The sequence below is a fragment of the Callospermophilus lateralis genome, chromosome 13 (assembly GCF_048772815.1).
Source record: "Callospermophilus lateralis isolate mCalLat2 chromosome 13, mCalLat2.hap1, whole genome shotgun sequence".
In the NCBI taxonomy this organism is placed as follows: domain Eukaryota; kingdom Metazoa; phylum Chordata; class Mammalia; order Rodentia; family Sciuridae; genus Callospermophilus; species Callospermophilus lateralis.
Window position 1 is genome coordinate 34253433 of NC_135317.1, and position 13252 is coordinate 34266684.

A 13252-nucleotide genomic window follows, 5' to 3' on the forward strand; every position below is an offset into this window, starting at 1 on the left:
TTCTCCGGCCCCTCCCCACTTCCTCCTGCCAGCCATCCAGGCCCCGCTCACCGGAGGCGTTCTCCACAGATCTAGTTACACTTGCAGCCCCCCTGAGTGCCCTATTTCCCGAATGACTGAGCACTCTCTCTGTTTGGCGTTCACCCAGACCCCAAGGTTGTGTAGCGGGCGATCTGGGAACCGTCAGCTTAAATTGCCTGGACTCCTTTGGTGGCCATGCCCCCAGGAGCTGGCAGTTACGGCCTTGGGTGTCGCTGCTGGTGGTAGGGGAAGCTTGGGGTTGGGAGTCCCCTCTGCTTCCCTCAGCCTCTACCGTCACGCCCACGGAGCTCTGGGGCTAGATTTTTGAGGTTTCCCAGCTGTATGCATCTGGTGGGGATGGGAGTCACATACCTGTTGAAGTGATTTCGCTGGGAAGGGATCCCGACCGCGGAACTCTGGTGACATCAGCTCTCTGCTATGGCGGGCCCCAGACACCTTGCCGGAGTGTCCGATGGGAGGGGTGGGTCTGGCCTGTTTGTGGTTTGTCCCAGTTTCGGTTTCGGTTGTCGGTCCACTGTTTCACAAAGGCTTGGTTAGCAACCTCTTCAAAGGGTCTCTACGCCGCATCCGGTATCCAGCAGTGCTGAAATACCTCCTTCAGTGGCGGTCCGCACCTCCGCGCACAGGGTGGCTGAGATTCACCCCTCTGGGGCAACCTGTCACCTCCAATAATCCCAAACTCCCCGTCTAGGTCTCACTACAGCGGAATTTTGCTGGGAGTTTCTCAGCAGGCATAATCCAAACGTTCTGATGTGTCTCTCTGTCCGCATGGCTCAGGAGGTACTGAAAGCGCTGCCTCCCCGCCTGCCGCCATGTTGAGTCTATATGGTCCCTTTAAATCTATATATAATGATGTCTTTGGAAATTTAGACCCAAACTACAAGTACTAGTCACCTAATATTAGGATCTTCTTTTCCTGTTTTCATTGTTACTACAATAAAGTTGTATAACGTTTTTCTGTTTGTTTTTTCTTGGAAATAATTATAGACTCACAGAAAGTTACAAAGATAGTACAAAGAAGTTCCATGTACCCTCATCTCAATTTCTGTCATTGCTGACATCTTATCTACCAAAATCAGGATATTGACATTGATACAAAGTGTTAGCCGGTACTTCTGTACTATTTTATCATATTTATATATTCATGTAACCACCACCCCAGTCCATACTGGGGCATTGTTAACATTGTTTTATATTTTTCTTATTCTACCCTCAGTCACTCCTATTTCTTTCACCATCCCCTGACATCCCTAATATCCTGCAACTATTAATGTATTTTTCATCTCTATAACTTTGTCGTTTTGAGAATGTGATTTTGAGGATCATAAAATATGTGACCTTTTGAGATTGGCTTTTTTCACTCAGTGTAATGCCAAGTTTTTCCATGTACCAATAATTTATTTTTCATAGACGAATAATATTCCATGGTATTCATGTATCACAATTTGCTTAAGCATTCATCAATTGTAGGACATTTTGGTTGTTTATATTTTTAGCTATTGTATATAAACCTGCTATACATGGGCAACTTTTTGTATGAATTTAGTTTTTATTTATCTGGGAAATGGCCAAAAATGCAATTGCTGAATTATATGGTAAATTTATGCTTAGAGTGTTAGGAAACCATAAAGCTATTTTCCAGAGTGCCTATACCATTTTACATTCCACCAGCAATGTGTGCAGATGCTGGTCTCTGCATCCTCACTGGCATATGACATTGTCACTATTTTTAGTTTTAGCTGTATAGAGATATTATGGTATTAATTTACATTCCCCTGATGTCTAGTGATGGTGAAACATTTTGCATGTGCTTATTTGCTAACCAAATATTCTCTTCAGTGAAATGTAACCTTATATCTTTTGCCTGATTCCTAATTGAATCTTTTGTACTGTTGAGTTTTGAGTGTTCTTTCTATATTTTAGTATGAGTCCCTTATCAGATATGTTATTTGTAAATGTTTTCTCCCAGTCTGTAGCTTTTCTTTTCATTGTAGAGCAAGTTTTAAATTCTAATGATAATTAGAATAATTATCTAATTGTTTTCTATGGATTGTTTTAGGTCAAAGATTTAAAAGTTTCCTCCTGTATTTTGTTGAAAAAAAATTATAATTTTATACAATCCTGTGATCCATTTTGGGGGGAGTATTGGGGATAGAACTCAGGAGTACTCAACCATTGAGCCACATCCCCAGCATTTTTTTGTATTGTATTTAGAGACAGGCTCTCACTAGGTTCCTTAGTGCCTGGCTGTTGCTGAGGCTGGCTTTGAACTTGCATTCCTTCTGCCTTGGCCTCTCTCTGGGGTCACAGGCATGCACCACTGCGCCAGGCTTCTGAGGTCCATTTTGAGTTCATTTGTCTTAAAGTTGTAAGGTTTAGGTTGAAGTTCATTTTTTTTTTTTTTTTTTTTTTTTTTTTTGCTTCAGCACTGTTTTTTGAAAATATATTTCTCTTCCATTGAATTTCACTTAGTATTTATCTTAAATCAGTTGCACTTACTTGTGTGGGCGTAAGAATTTTCTTCTAGATTCTTTATGCTGTTTCATTGGTCTATATTTCTTTTCCTCTGCCAATATGATAGTCTTGATTATGTGGCCATACAACTTTTAAAATTGGATTAAGTGATTCTTCCCATTTTATTCTTGTTTCTCAAAATGTTTTAGCTATTGTAGTTCCTTCGCCTTTTAGTTTCTGCTTCTAGGATGGTATTGTGTTGCTGTGTCCTGGGGAGGGGACAAGTACTGTATCCTCACATGGCAGAAGGGATAGAAGAGGAAAAGGTGCCTCTATATGAAGCCTCTTTTATATGGGCCTTAATCCTATTCCTGAGGGAGGATCCTCTATGACCAAATCACCTCTTAAAGAGCCTACCTTGTTGGAGATTGTTTCAACATGAATTTTGGAGGGACATAAGCATTCCAACTACAATATTAGGCTTCTCTTTTATATAGTTTTTTTTGTATGACCTTAGTATCAGAGTAATACTAGCTTTATACAATAAATTAGGAAGTGTTCTATTTTCTAAAAAATGTGTAGTATTGGTGTTAAATGTTTGGCAAGAGTTCTCTGGTGACACCACCTAAGCTTATCTTTTTCTGAAGTTTGTAAACTACGAATGAATTTTCCTTTGTAGTTATGAGGCTATTCAAATATCAATTTCATATATATATATTTCATGGAGAGTTGGTGTAATTTGTATTTCTGAGTAATTGGTTGATTTCATATAAATCATCAAATTTATATATCTAGGGACTGAGATTGTGGCTCAGTGGTAGAGCACTTTCCTGGCATATGTGAGGCCCTGGGTTCAATCCTTAGCACCACATATAAATAAAGAAATAGAGTAAAAAATCCACTGGCAACTAAAAAAACAAAAAATTATATATCTAGAGTTTTTCTAATACTTTTTCTCTTCATGTTTGTATGTCCTATGATTCCCCCCTTTTCAGAAAGTGTTAATATTGCTAACTTTTATCTTCTTTTTTCTTTATCAATTTTGCCAGATGTTTTTAAATTTTATTAATATTTACAAAGAATTTTTTTCATTGATTTTTTTTCTTGTTTTTGTTTTCAGTTTTGTTGATTTTATTGTTTCCTTTCTTCTGCTTGCTTTAGGCTTGTTTTTATCTTTTTAAAAATTTGTTCTAATTATACATGACAGCAGAATGCATTTCAGTTTTGTTTTCATCTTTGTTTCCTAATTTTTTTATGTAGACATTTAGAATTTGACTTGAAGCCTTCCCTTTCTTTCAATGTAAACACTTAGTGCTGTAAATCTCCCTCTCTACGAATGAGTACTGGGAACTGTGCCACCAATGAAAGGAAATCCTAAAGAAGTACACTTCTTTACAGAGCTGTGTCGTACCATCCTTTGGGCCTCTGCTGGAAAGTAGAATCAAGTCTCAAATAATGCCTTTTTAATTATGTCCTCTAGTATCATAGATGTAGGACAGTACTATATCATACTCTGAATATAAAACTTCTTGTACCTGCTTTGTGATACATAGTAGTGGCCATGCTTTATCAGAGCTGGGTGTTTTTATTTATTTATTTTTTTTAATTGTTGAGGACCTTTATTTTTATTTACTCATATGTGGTGCTGCGAATCGAACCCAGTGCCTCACACATGCTAGGCAATCTCTCTACCACTGAGCTACAACCACAGTCTTCTCAGAGCTATTTTAAAGGATGTTACCATGAATGTTTTCTTTTCAGATGATGGTTGAAAAGTTAATTTAAAAAAAAAAATAAACAGTGCCAGGTATCAATAAATAAATAAATTTCCCTCTCTACTGTTTGGGCTATGTCACACATATTTTGATATATTGTAATTTCATTTGATTCAGATTCATTGTTTTTCTTTCTTGAGATTTTCTCTGTGTGATCCATTGATTATTTAAAATTATGTTCTTTAATTTCCTAGTGTTCAGGGATTTTCCTTTTACCTTTTCATTACAAATTTCAAGCTTGATTTACTTTTAATGAGAAAACACACTCTGATTTTAGTTAATTTAAATTTGTTGATGTATGTTTTATGGTCCAAGATATTGTCTCTCTTTGGCATATATTCCACATATATTTGAAAAGATTATATATTCTGCTTTTGTTAAATGGAATGTTCTACATATGTCAGTTAGATCCAGTTGATTGATGATATTGTTTAGTTCTATATTCTTTCTTACCTTCTGTTTAGTTATGCTTTTAAATATAAAGAAAGGGGTGTTGAAGTCTTTGACTATAATTTTGAATTTGTTTTCAGTTCCATCAGTTTTCTGCATTTTATTTTATAGCTCTGTTTTTGGGTGCATACACATTTAGGATTGCTATGTCTTTTTGGTAGACTGACCTTTTTTATAAGTCATTATACAGTATCCCTTTTCATCCCAGATTTTCTTTGTTCTGAAGTCTACTTTGATATTAATTGAGTACCTCTGCTTTCTTTTGGTTAATATTTGCATGGTATATCTTTCTCAATCCTTTTACTTTCAACCTACCTGTATTTATATTTGAAGTGAGTTTCTTGTGGATGTCATATACATAAGCCATGATTTTCATCTGCTTTACCAATCTGTCTTTTGATATTATAGAAGGTGGTATTCCAAGTGCCACTGAGCAGTTGTGAAAGCCCTGATTCTTCACTAGGCTTCCTCTGAAACCATTCTGTCAGGGAAAGACACAGATACCTTATTACTGCCCAGTAGACCTGAAAGTCCAGCCTACTCATGTGGTCTCCACTAACTCCACAGAGGGAGGGGAATCTTCATTACCTCTCAGCCTTCTCTCACATCCTTCTGGTGGGGTAGTTGGAGTGCCTCATTGCAGGCTGGTAATGGCAGAAGTCTAGTCTTCCCATTAGCCTTTACAGAGATGAGAGGTATGGGGAAGAGGGTGTGGCTACAGTTTTTTTCTGACTTTTTTGCCTGAAACAGTGGTTGTTATTGTCAGAATATTTTCCCAAGAAAAATTACCTGTGTGTGATTAAAAAAAAAGATACGTTTAAGATGTTGTGACTTGCTTAATTTGTACAATACTATCAAGGTACAAGTATTAATCTTAAGACCTGAAAAATAGCCTGAAGTTCCTGACCAAAGAACCTTAATCACTATTTGGTAAATGTGTCCTGCCACAATAAACACTTGTACTTTGAGACAGAAAATATTTGATCAAAGTAGCTGGCTTATAAATTGAGTTGTTTAAGTTTCCAAGTATGTAATAAACAGACTACTTGTGCTAGAATGTTTTTGTTTATTTGTTGGTTTTGTGGTGTTAGGGATTGAATAGGGCCTTGTGCATACTCGGAAATGCTCCACTACAGAGTTACACTATCCCAGAATTAGTTTGTTTTGTTTTGTTTATTCCTGGGTCCAAGGTCCTTGCCACTTTGTTTTGAAAGAACATTAAACTGAAGGAACCCCTTAAAATGATAATTGGCTCATTTATCATTCCTTTGATAATCTTACTGAATTAATTTAGGGGGACGAAGAAACCATTTCTCTTCACCAGACATGTAATGAATCAGGGTTTTACTTTTGCTTTTTTGCTGTTTATTTTTTATTTTGTTATTTGATTTTTTTCTTTAGTTAATTGGTTTGATTTTGTTTTTTGCCTTTGTCAGGCCTTTATCATTTGGAATCAATTTATCTAAACTTGATGACAAAATTTAAGAAACTTTAATAAGGTCCCCCCTCCCCAGCATCAAGATACTCCATGTTTTTATTTAACTCAGAATTTTTCATATAAACTTCATAATATTGCTAAAAATAGTCTCAGATTTGTTTTTTTCCTGAATGAAGTATAAATAATGATATGTTCATTACTTCCAGAATTCATGATGCTTGGATCCATGCTGATTATATAGGTGTTACTAAAGCTAGAGAATTAGAGGAATGATGAGACTGCTTAGCAAATAGAAGTCTTTAATTTACTTAAACATGTTTTCTAAAAGACATTTAGTTTTGAAAATACCTATTTTTAAAAATATATGTAAGATCTTGCCAATTATAAAATGTTAGATGATATAAACTTAGCCCTACATTATTAAAATGGCACAGAATTTAAAATTTACTAAGTTATTGACATGTGGTTTTAGAAATCTGCACTTTCAGATAGATTTATGTTGTATCACCTTTTTAAATCTTAGGTTCATGTTAATAATTTTTAAAGTATATAAAAATACATTCATATGTTATTTATTTTTACCGTGATGTTTCTTCTCTTTTCCTTTATTGTTTGTCTCTGTTTCCTCTATCCTTCATCTTTCCCCCAACCTACCTTAGTATATTAATCCATATTTTTTTCTATATGGATTATAGACTAATATTCAAATATATTCACATGAATATATGTAATACATACAAACATATACAGATATGTACACATAGGGATTTGGAGATGTGTTATTTTGCCTGAATGTATAGACTTATATGCTTTTCTTCATCTTGCTTTTGTTATTGAAACTCATGGAATCTCTGTTAGTCAATTGCTATAGCTCTACTTCAGTGGTGATCTAATATTTCTCAGTGTGGATGCATGTTCAATAATTATTCAGTCATTTCTCCTACTAATAAGCATTTATTGTTACTAGTTTTATATCTCTCTAAAGAAAAGAATAAATAGTTATACACACACATACTCATATACATACACACATACAATTACATTCTAATACTTTCGTTGCTAGGGAAAAGGTTAAATTTTAATTTTAATAGATGTTTATAGACTGCTTTTCTATAAGGCTATAATAATTGTCATTTTTACCACCAATTTAGAGATGGCTTTTTCTCTGCCAATAACACATATTATTAGTTTTTAAAATTTCTATTTGATGGTTCACAACCATATTTGTCATAGCTCAAATTTGCATTTCTTTAACCTATAGAGAGTACGAACATCTTTTCTTGTGTCTCACCCAAATGGATTTGTTCATCTGTGTATTGCCTATTTGTGACCTTTACCTATTTTTTTTGGGGGGGGGTTGCCTATTCCCTTGTCAATTTATTTAATCTCTTTATTATACTCTTTATATTAATCTTCTGTTTCTTCTCTGAATTGTAAATATTCTTTTGAAATCTGTTGTCTCTTGATAGGTTTATTCTATATTTTGTCTTTTTGATGTGTTTATTCTATGTTCTATTTTCTTGATACATCTGTCTTTTGAAGAATCTGGGTTTTCAGTAGTTAAGATGTACTCTTCCTTTTTAAAAATGTCATTTTTAATATCATTTGTAAGATTTGTATTACTTTCAAAATAAACTCTCTTATCCAGTTGGAATTTATTTTACAAAATGTTTACAAGATTATGTCCAGTTTTCTTTCAAATTAGTATTCCATTTTTGCAGAATCATTTATTAAATCCTTTTCTCATTGAATTTAAATATTTATGGGTTCAGTATTTACTGATTTTATTACATTGGCATTATAGCACACATAATCAAATGTATGCCAATACAGGAGGATGGAAATATGGTTGTGAGGCTTGGTAAGTTTTGATGATAGTAATTAAAAATGAGTCGCTTCTTCATGTTGAGTTGCTGATCAGAATGGGATGTAGTAGAGAGCCCAGTTGACAGCCATTTTCAGTTGTGCATTTCTTAGCAGGAATACATTCTGAGAAATGTATCATTAGGCAATTTCATCATTGTGGGAACATCATAGTGGGCTTACACATACAAAGATGGCTATGATGTCACCAGGCAATATAATCTTATGGATCACCATTATATGTTCATTAACAAAAACATCATTATGTCACACATGACTGTATTTATAACTATTCCTGATGTTGCCAGCTAATATTTTTGTCTTGGTAAAATATTGAAAATATAAATGTATACTATTTATTGAGAGCCAATTTATTTTACAGAAAAAAATGGATACTTATCCTAAGTATTAAGTTACTTGCCCAATGTTATACAACTAATACATGTTAAACATAGGATTAAGACATGAAGTTAAAGCTCTTTCTATTGTGCCAAAATGAAACATTTGGTGAAACATACTTTGAAAACTAAAGCTACAATGATAATGTCATAATCATCATATTAGCATCTAAGTTTTATTTTAAAATAATGCAGTGATTAATATACAAGAAAACTGCAGCAGGTTATTCATAACAAAGAAGTTCTGTTTTGATTAAAAAAATCATCCATGTGTTCTTTCATGATGTGGTCTATAACTAAACTATTAGAATATTTTTAAATCCTTTTTATTCTTAAGACATCCAATAACTGGTTCTTTTAAACATTTTTTAGAACAGAAGAAAGTTAAAGTTAAAAAACCAAAACCCGAATTTCCTGTATACATGCCTTTAGAAAATACATACGTTCAGTCTTATGATCATGGAACTTCTATAGAAGAAATTGAGGAGCAAATGGATGATTGGCTGGAAAACAGGAACAGAACACAGAAAAAACAGGTAAATGAACTTTTAAAAAGTTGTTTTAATTGAGTAAAACACAGAAAAGTACATAAAATATAGCTATACAGCTCACCAAGGTGTATCCAAGGTGCACCATGTTAACCATTACTAAGATCAATTACTAGAACATTGCCATGTTTCCTCCTAGTTGCTACTTTCTTTTTCCAATTATCATGACTTCTAATGCCATAGGTATTTTGCCCACATTTTGAATTTTACAAATAGAATTATTTTATTGTATTCCTTTGCATCAGATTTTCTGTGTTCAGTATTATGTATTCATGATTATGTTTACTAGTAGCTTATTTTCATTGCTATATAATTATTTGTAAATAGTATATTTTATTTTGTTAGAGAAATATGGTATTTCCAGTTCATGGCTATAATAAATAGTTTTCTTGCAGACATTCTCATACATGTCTTTCAGTTTGTCTATATATAAAATTTTATTTTTGGAGTTAACTTTCAGGTCATAGATCATCTTGAGTAAATATTTCTGAAACATTTTTAAAAATGTTTATTTCAGTTTACCCTTCAACAGCAAGCAAAATATGATAGTTCTAATTACTGTACATCCTAGCTAGTACTTGGTCATGGCTTCTATATTTTAACCATTCTGGTAGTTTTGTGGTGATATCTAATTTTGGTATAATTTTCATATCCTTTGATGATTGAATTGAACACCATTTCTTATGTTTACTGAACACTGATAACTACTTATGTGAAGTGCCTTTCCAAGTCTATTTTTTTATTCGATTGCCTATCTTTTATACTGGTCTGTAAAGAGTTCAGAAATTAGTCTTTGGCACATGAATCCTTCTATTCTATTTTTGGCTTGCCTTTTCATTCTCTAAACAGTGCTAATGGTACCTGTGAGCAGTTAATTTCAATTCTCTGCTCTCCTCTCCCCTGGCAAACACTCATCTACTTTTTGTCTATATAGATTTGCCTATTCTGGATAGTTTGTATAATTGGAATCATATAATATGTGGCCTTTTATATTGGGCATAATGTTTTCAAGGTTCATCCATAGGGTAACATGTAACAGTACTTTATTTTTTTTGTGACTGAATAATATTTCCGTTTGTGGGTATGTGATATACTGTTTATCCATTCATCAGCTGATGGGCATTTAAGTTAATTCTACTTTTTGGCTATCATAAATGAAGGTGCTATGAAAATTAACATACAAGTATGAGCATGTTTTGTGGTTTCTGTAGGGATTACAATTAACATCTTATTTTATAACAATCTAGTTAGGATTAATGCCAACTTAATTTCGATAGAATACAAAAACTTGGCTCCCATTCAACTCTGTTCCACCTCCCTTTATGCTTGTCAGTTTGAAGCAGGAAGCCAGAGTAAGATTCAGGAGTCAGGCTCAGGCTTTTATAACTACTTACTCTTGGAAGAACTCCCTTCAGGAGACTAGCATTCCTTTCGTAGGGCAATATCCCAAATGACTTAAGGACTAAGTACTTGACCCCACCTCTTAAAGGTTCCATCAGCATCCACATTGCCACACTAGGGACCAGGCTCCTAATACATAAACCTTATGCCAACAAGCATCCAATCCAATTATACCTGTGTTCAACTATTCAAATGTTTGATTTACTCTTGAAAGAATTGTGCAACTGTGGTTTCTGTATTCTGTATGTGCCAAATAGTTTATTAACTATGTTTTGAATTCTCTTGTTATTATCATTCAGGTTTTGATTGCTTGTTAACCAGTTGGGCCAAGAGATGTGTTAAAAATCTTCCCCTGAGGGCCTGGGATTGTAGCTCAGTGGTAGAGCACTTGCCTAGCATGAGTGAAGCACTGGTTCAATCCTCAGCACCATATAAAAATAAATAAATACAATGAAGATATTGTGTCCATTTACAACTAAAAAAAAAATTTAAATCTTCTACTGAGATTATAGCTGTGTTTGTTTTTCCTTGTAGTTTAGTCACATTTTGTTTTATGTATACACAAGTCTTTGTGTGGTTATATGCTTTCTTTTCCCTAGGATGAATAAATTGTAGAATGTCTAGAATATGTGATAGGCATAATTTAAATATTTAAGCCAGGTGCAGTGGTACATGTCTGTAATCTCAGTGATTTGGAGAGGCTAAGGCAGGGGGATCACAAGTTTGAGGACAGCCTGGGAAACTTACCATGACCCTGTCTCAAAAAATAAAAAGGACAGGGATGGAGCTCAGTGATAGAGTGCCAGTAGGTTCAATCCCTAGACCGAAGGAAGGGAAGGAGGGAAGGAGGGAAGGAGGGAGGGAGGGAGGGAGGAAGGAAGGAAGGAAGGAAGGAAGGAAGGAAGGAAGGAAGGAAGAAAAGAAAGAAGGAAGGAAGGAAATTAAATATTTAGGAAACTGCCAAACTGTTTCCCCAAGTAGCTGTTTATTTTTGCATTCCCACCAGCAGTGTATGAGGGTTACAGTTGCTCTATATCCTGCCCTATACTTGCTGTGACTATTCTCTTCAATTTTAGCTATTCTAGCAGATATATAAGAGTATCTCATTTTGCTTCCAAAATTCAGTTCTCTATTGAATGATAATATCTGAGAACATTTTCATGTGTTCATTTACCATTTGAATATCTTATTTTATGAAGTGTCTAAGTGTCTACTTTATGAAGTGTCTGTTTCCTAGTTTATTGAATTTGAAAGTTTTCTATATATTTTAGATGTAAGCTATTTGTTACTAGTCATTTTGCAAATATTTTCTTCCAATCTATAACTTGATTTTTCTTAGTAAAAGTATCTTTTGAAAGCAAAAAGTCTTTAATTCAGATGTTCCCATTAACAAATTTTTTTCTTTTACATTTAATCCTTTATGTCCTAATTAGGAAATCTTTGCAAACCCAAAGTCACTAATATTTTCTCCTGTTCCCTTTTAGAAATTGTATAATTTTGCTCTTCCATTTAGATTTGTGATCCATTTCAAGTCAACTTTTGCATATTGTGTGAAGTAGGCGTCAAAGTTCAAACTTTTTTTTTAGATTCAAACCTTTTTACATATGACTATGCCATGTTCCAGCTTCATTTATTGAAAAGATTATCCTTTTTCACTGGATAACCATGGTATCTTGGTTAGAAAGCAATTGATCATATATACATATATATATATAGATAGATAGATAGATAGATAGATAGATAGATTGATATATATATATTGATTTATTTCTGATGGTTCTTTACTAATACATAGAAATAGAACTGATTTTTGTATATTTACCTTATATTCTACAATTTTGCTCAACTAACTTATTAGTTCTAGTCGCTTCTTTACCCCTTGCCTTAGGATTTTCTACATAAATAATTATGTTGCCTATAAGTAAAGAAAGTTTTGCTTCTTAGTTTCCAGTTTGGAAGCTCTGTATCTTTTTGTGGCCTTTTGATTGGATAGGACCTCCAATTCAGTGGTTTTTTTTTTTCTTGTTTTTTTTAAGAAGTAGTGAAAAAAGACATTCTTATCTCACTCTTGAGCTCAGGAAGTATTATCTTTTCATCACTTATTATGATGCTATCTCTAGGCTTTTAACAGTTCATCGTCTTGAGGAAAATTCCTTCTATTTCTAGTTGCTGAGTTTTTATCATGAATGGAGTTGGATTTTTTTCCAGATTGTTTATTTTCTGCATCTAAAAGGATGGTTACATGGTCTTTCTCTTTTATCTGTTAATATATAATACAGTGAATTGTATTGATTTTAAAATGTTAAACCACTCTTGAGTTCTTGGGACAAACTATGCTTTGGTCATTACATATTATCACTTTTATATATTGTGAATTTCTTTTTCTTTTTAGTTTGTGTTTATACTGGTCTTAGTGCTTTATTTCAACATTTTTGTCTGCTTATCATATCATTTGAGGCTGACCTCATAGAATGCATTGGAAGATATTTCTCTTCTCTTTTCTAGAAACATTTGTGGAATTTTTCATCTGTTTCTTCTCTGGTGAGCTATGATAGTTTGTGTCTGTGAAGGGACATGACTATTTCATCTAAGTTGTTGAATGTACTGACAAGAGTTGTTCCTGGAGTTCCCTTATTATTATTTTAATATCTGTAGAATTTATATTGATATTTCACCTTTATTTATGATATTAGATTTTTTTTCCTTGTACTGGGGACTGAACTCAGGGCCACTCAACCACTGAGCCACATCCCCAGCCCTATTTGTAATTTACTTAGAGCCAGGGTCTCACTGAGTTGCTTAGCGCCTGGCTTTTGCTGAGGCTGACTCTAAACTCAGAATCCTTCTGCATCAGCCTCCTGACCCCTGGGATTACAGGCATGC

General features: G+C 33.9%; 1 protein-coding gene across 1 annotated transcript in view; it reads left to right on the top strand.

The window, feature by feature from the left end:
- Dnajc1 (DnaJ heat shock protein family (Hsp40) member C1) overlaps positions 1 to 13252 on the top strand; it is a 227311-nt gene that overhangs the window by 145278 nt on the left and 68781 nt on the right. The window contains exon 8 of the mRNA XM_076831552.1: positions 8793 to 8956. Within this exon, the coding sequence (XP_076687667.1) occupies positions 8793 to 8956 (164 nt within the window). The remainder of the gene's footprint in view (positions 1 to 8792; positions 8957 to 13252) is intronic.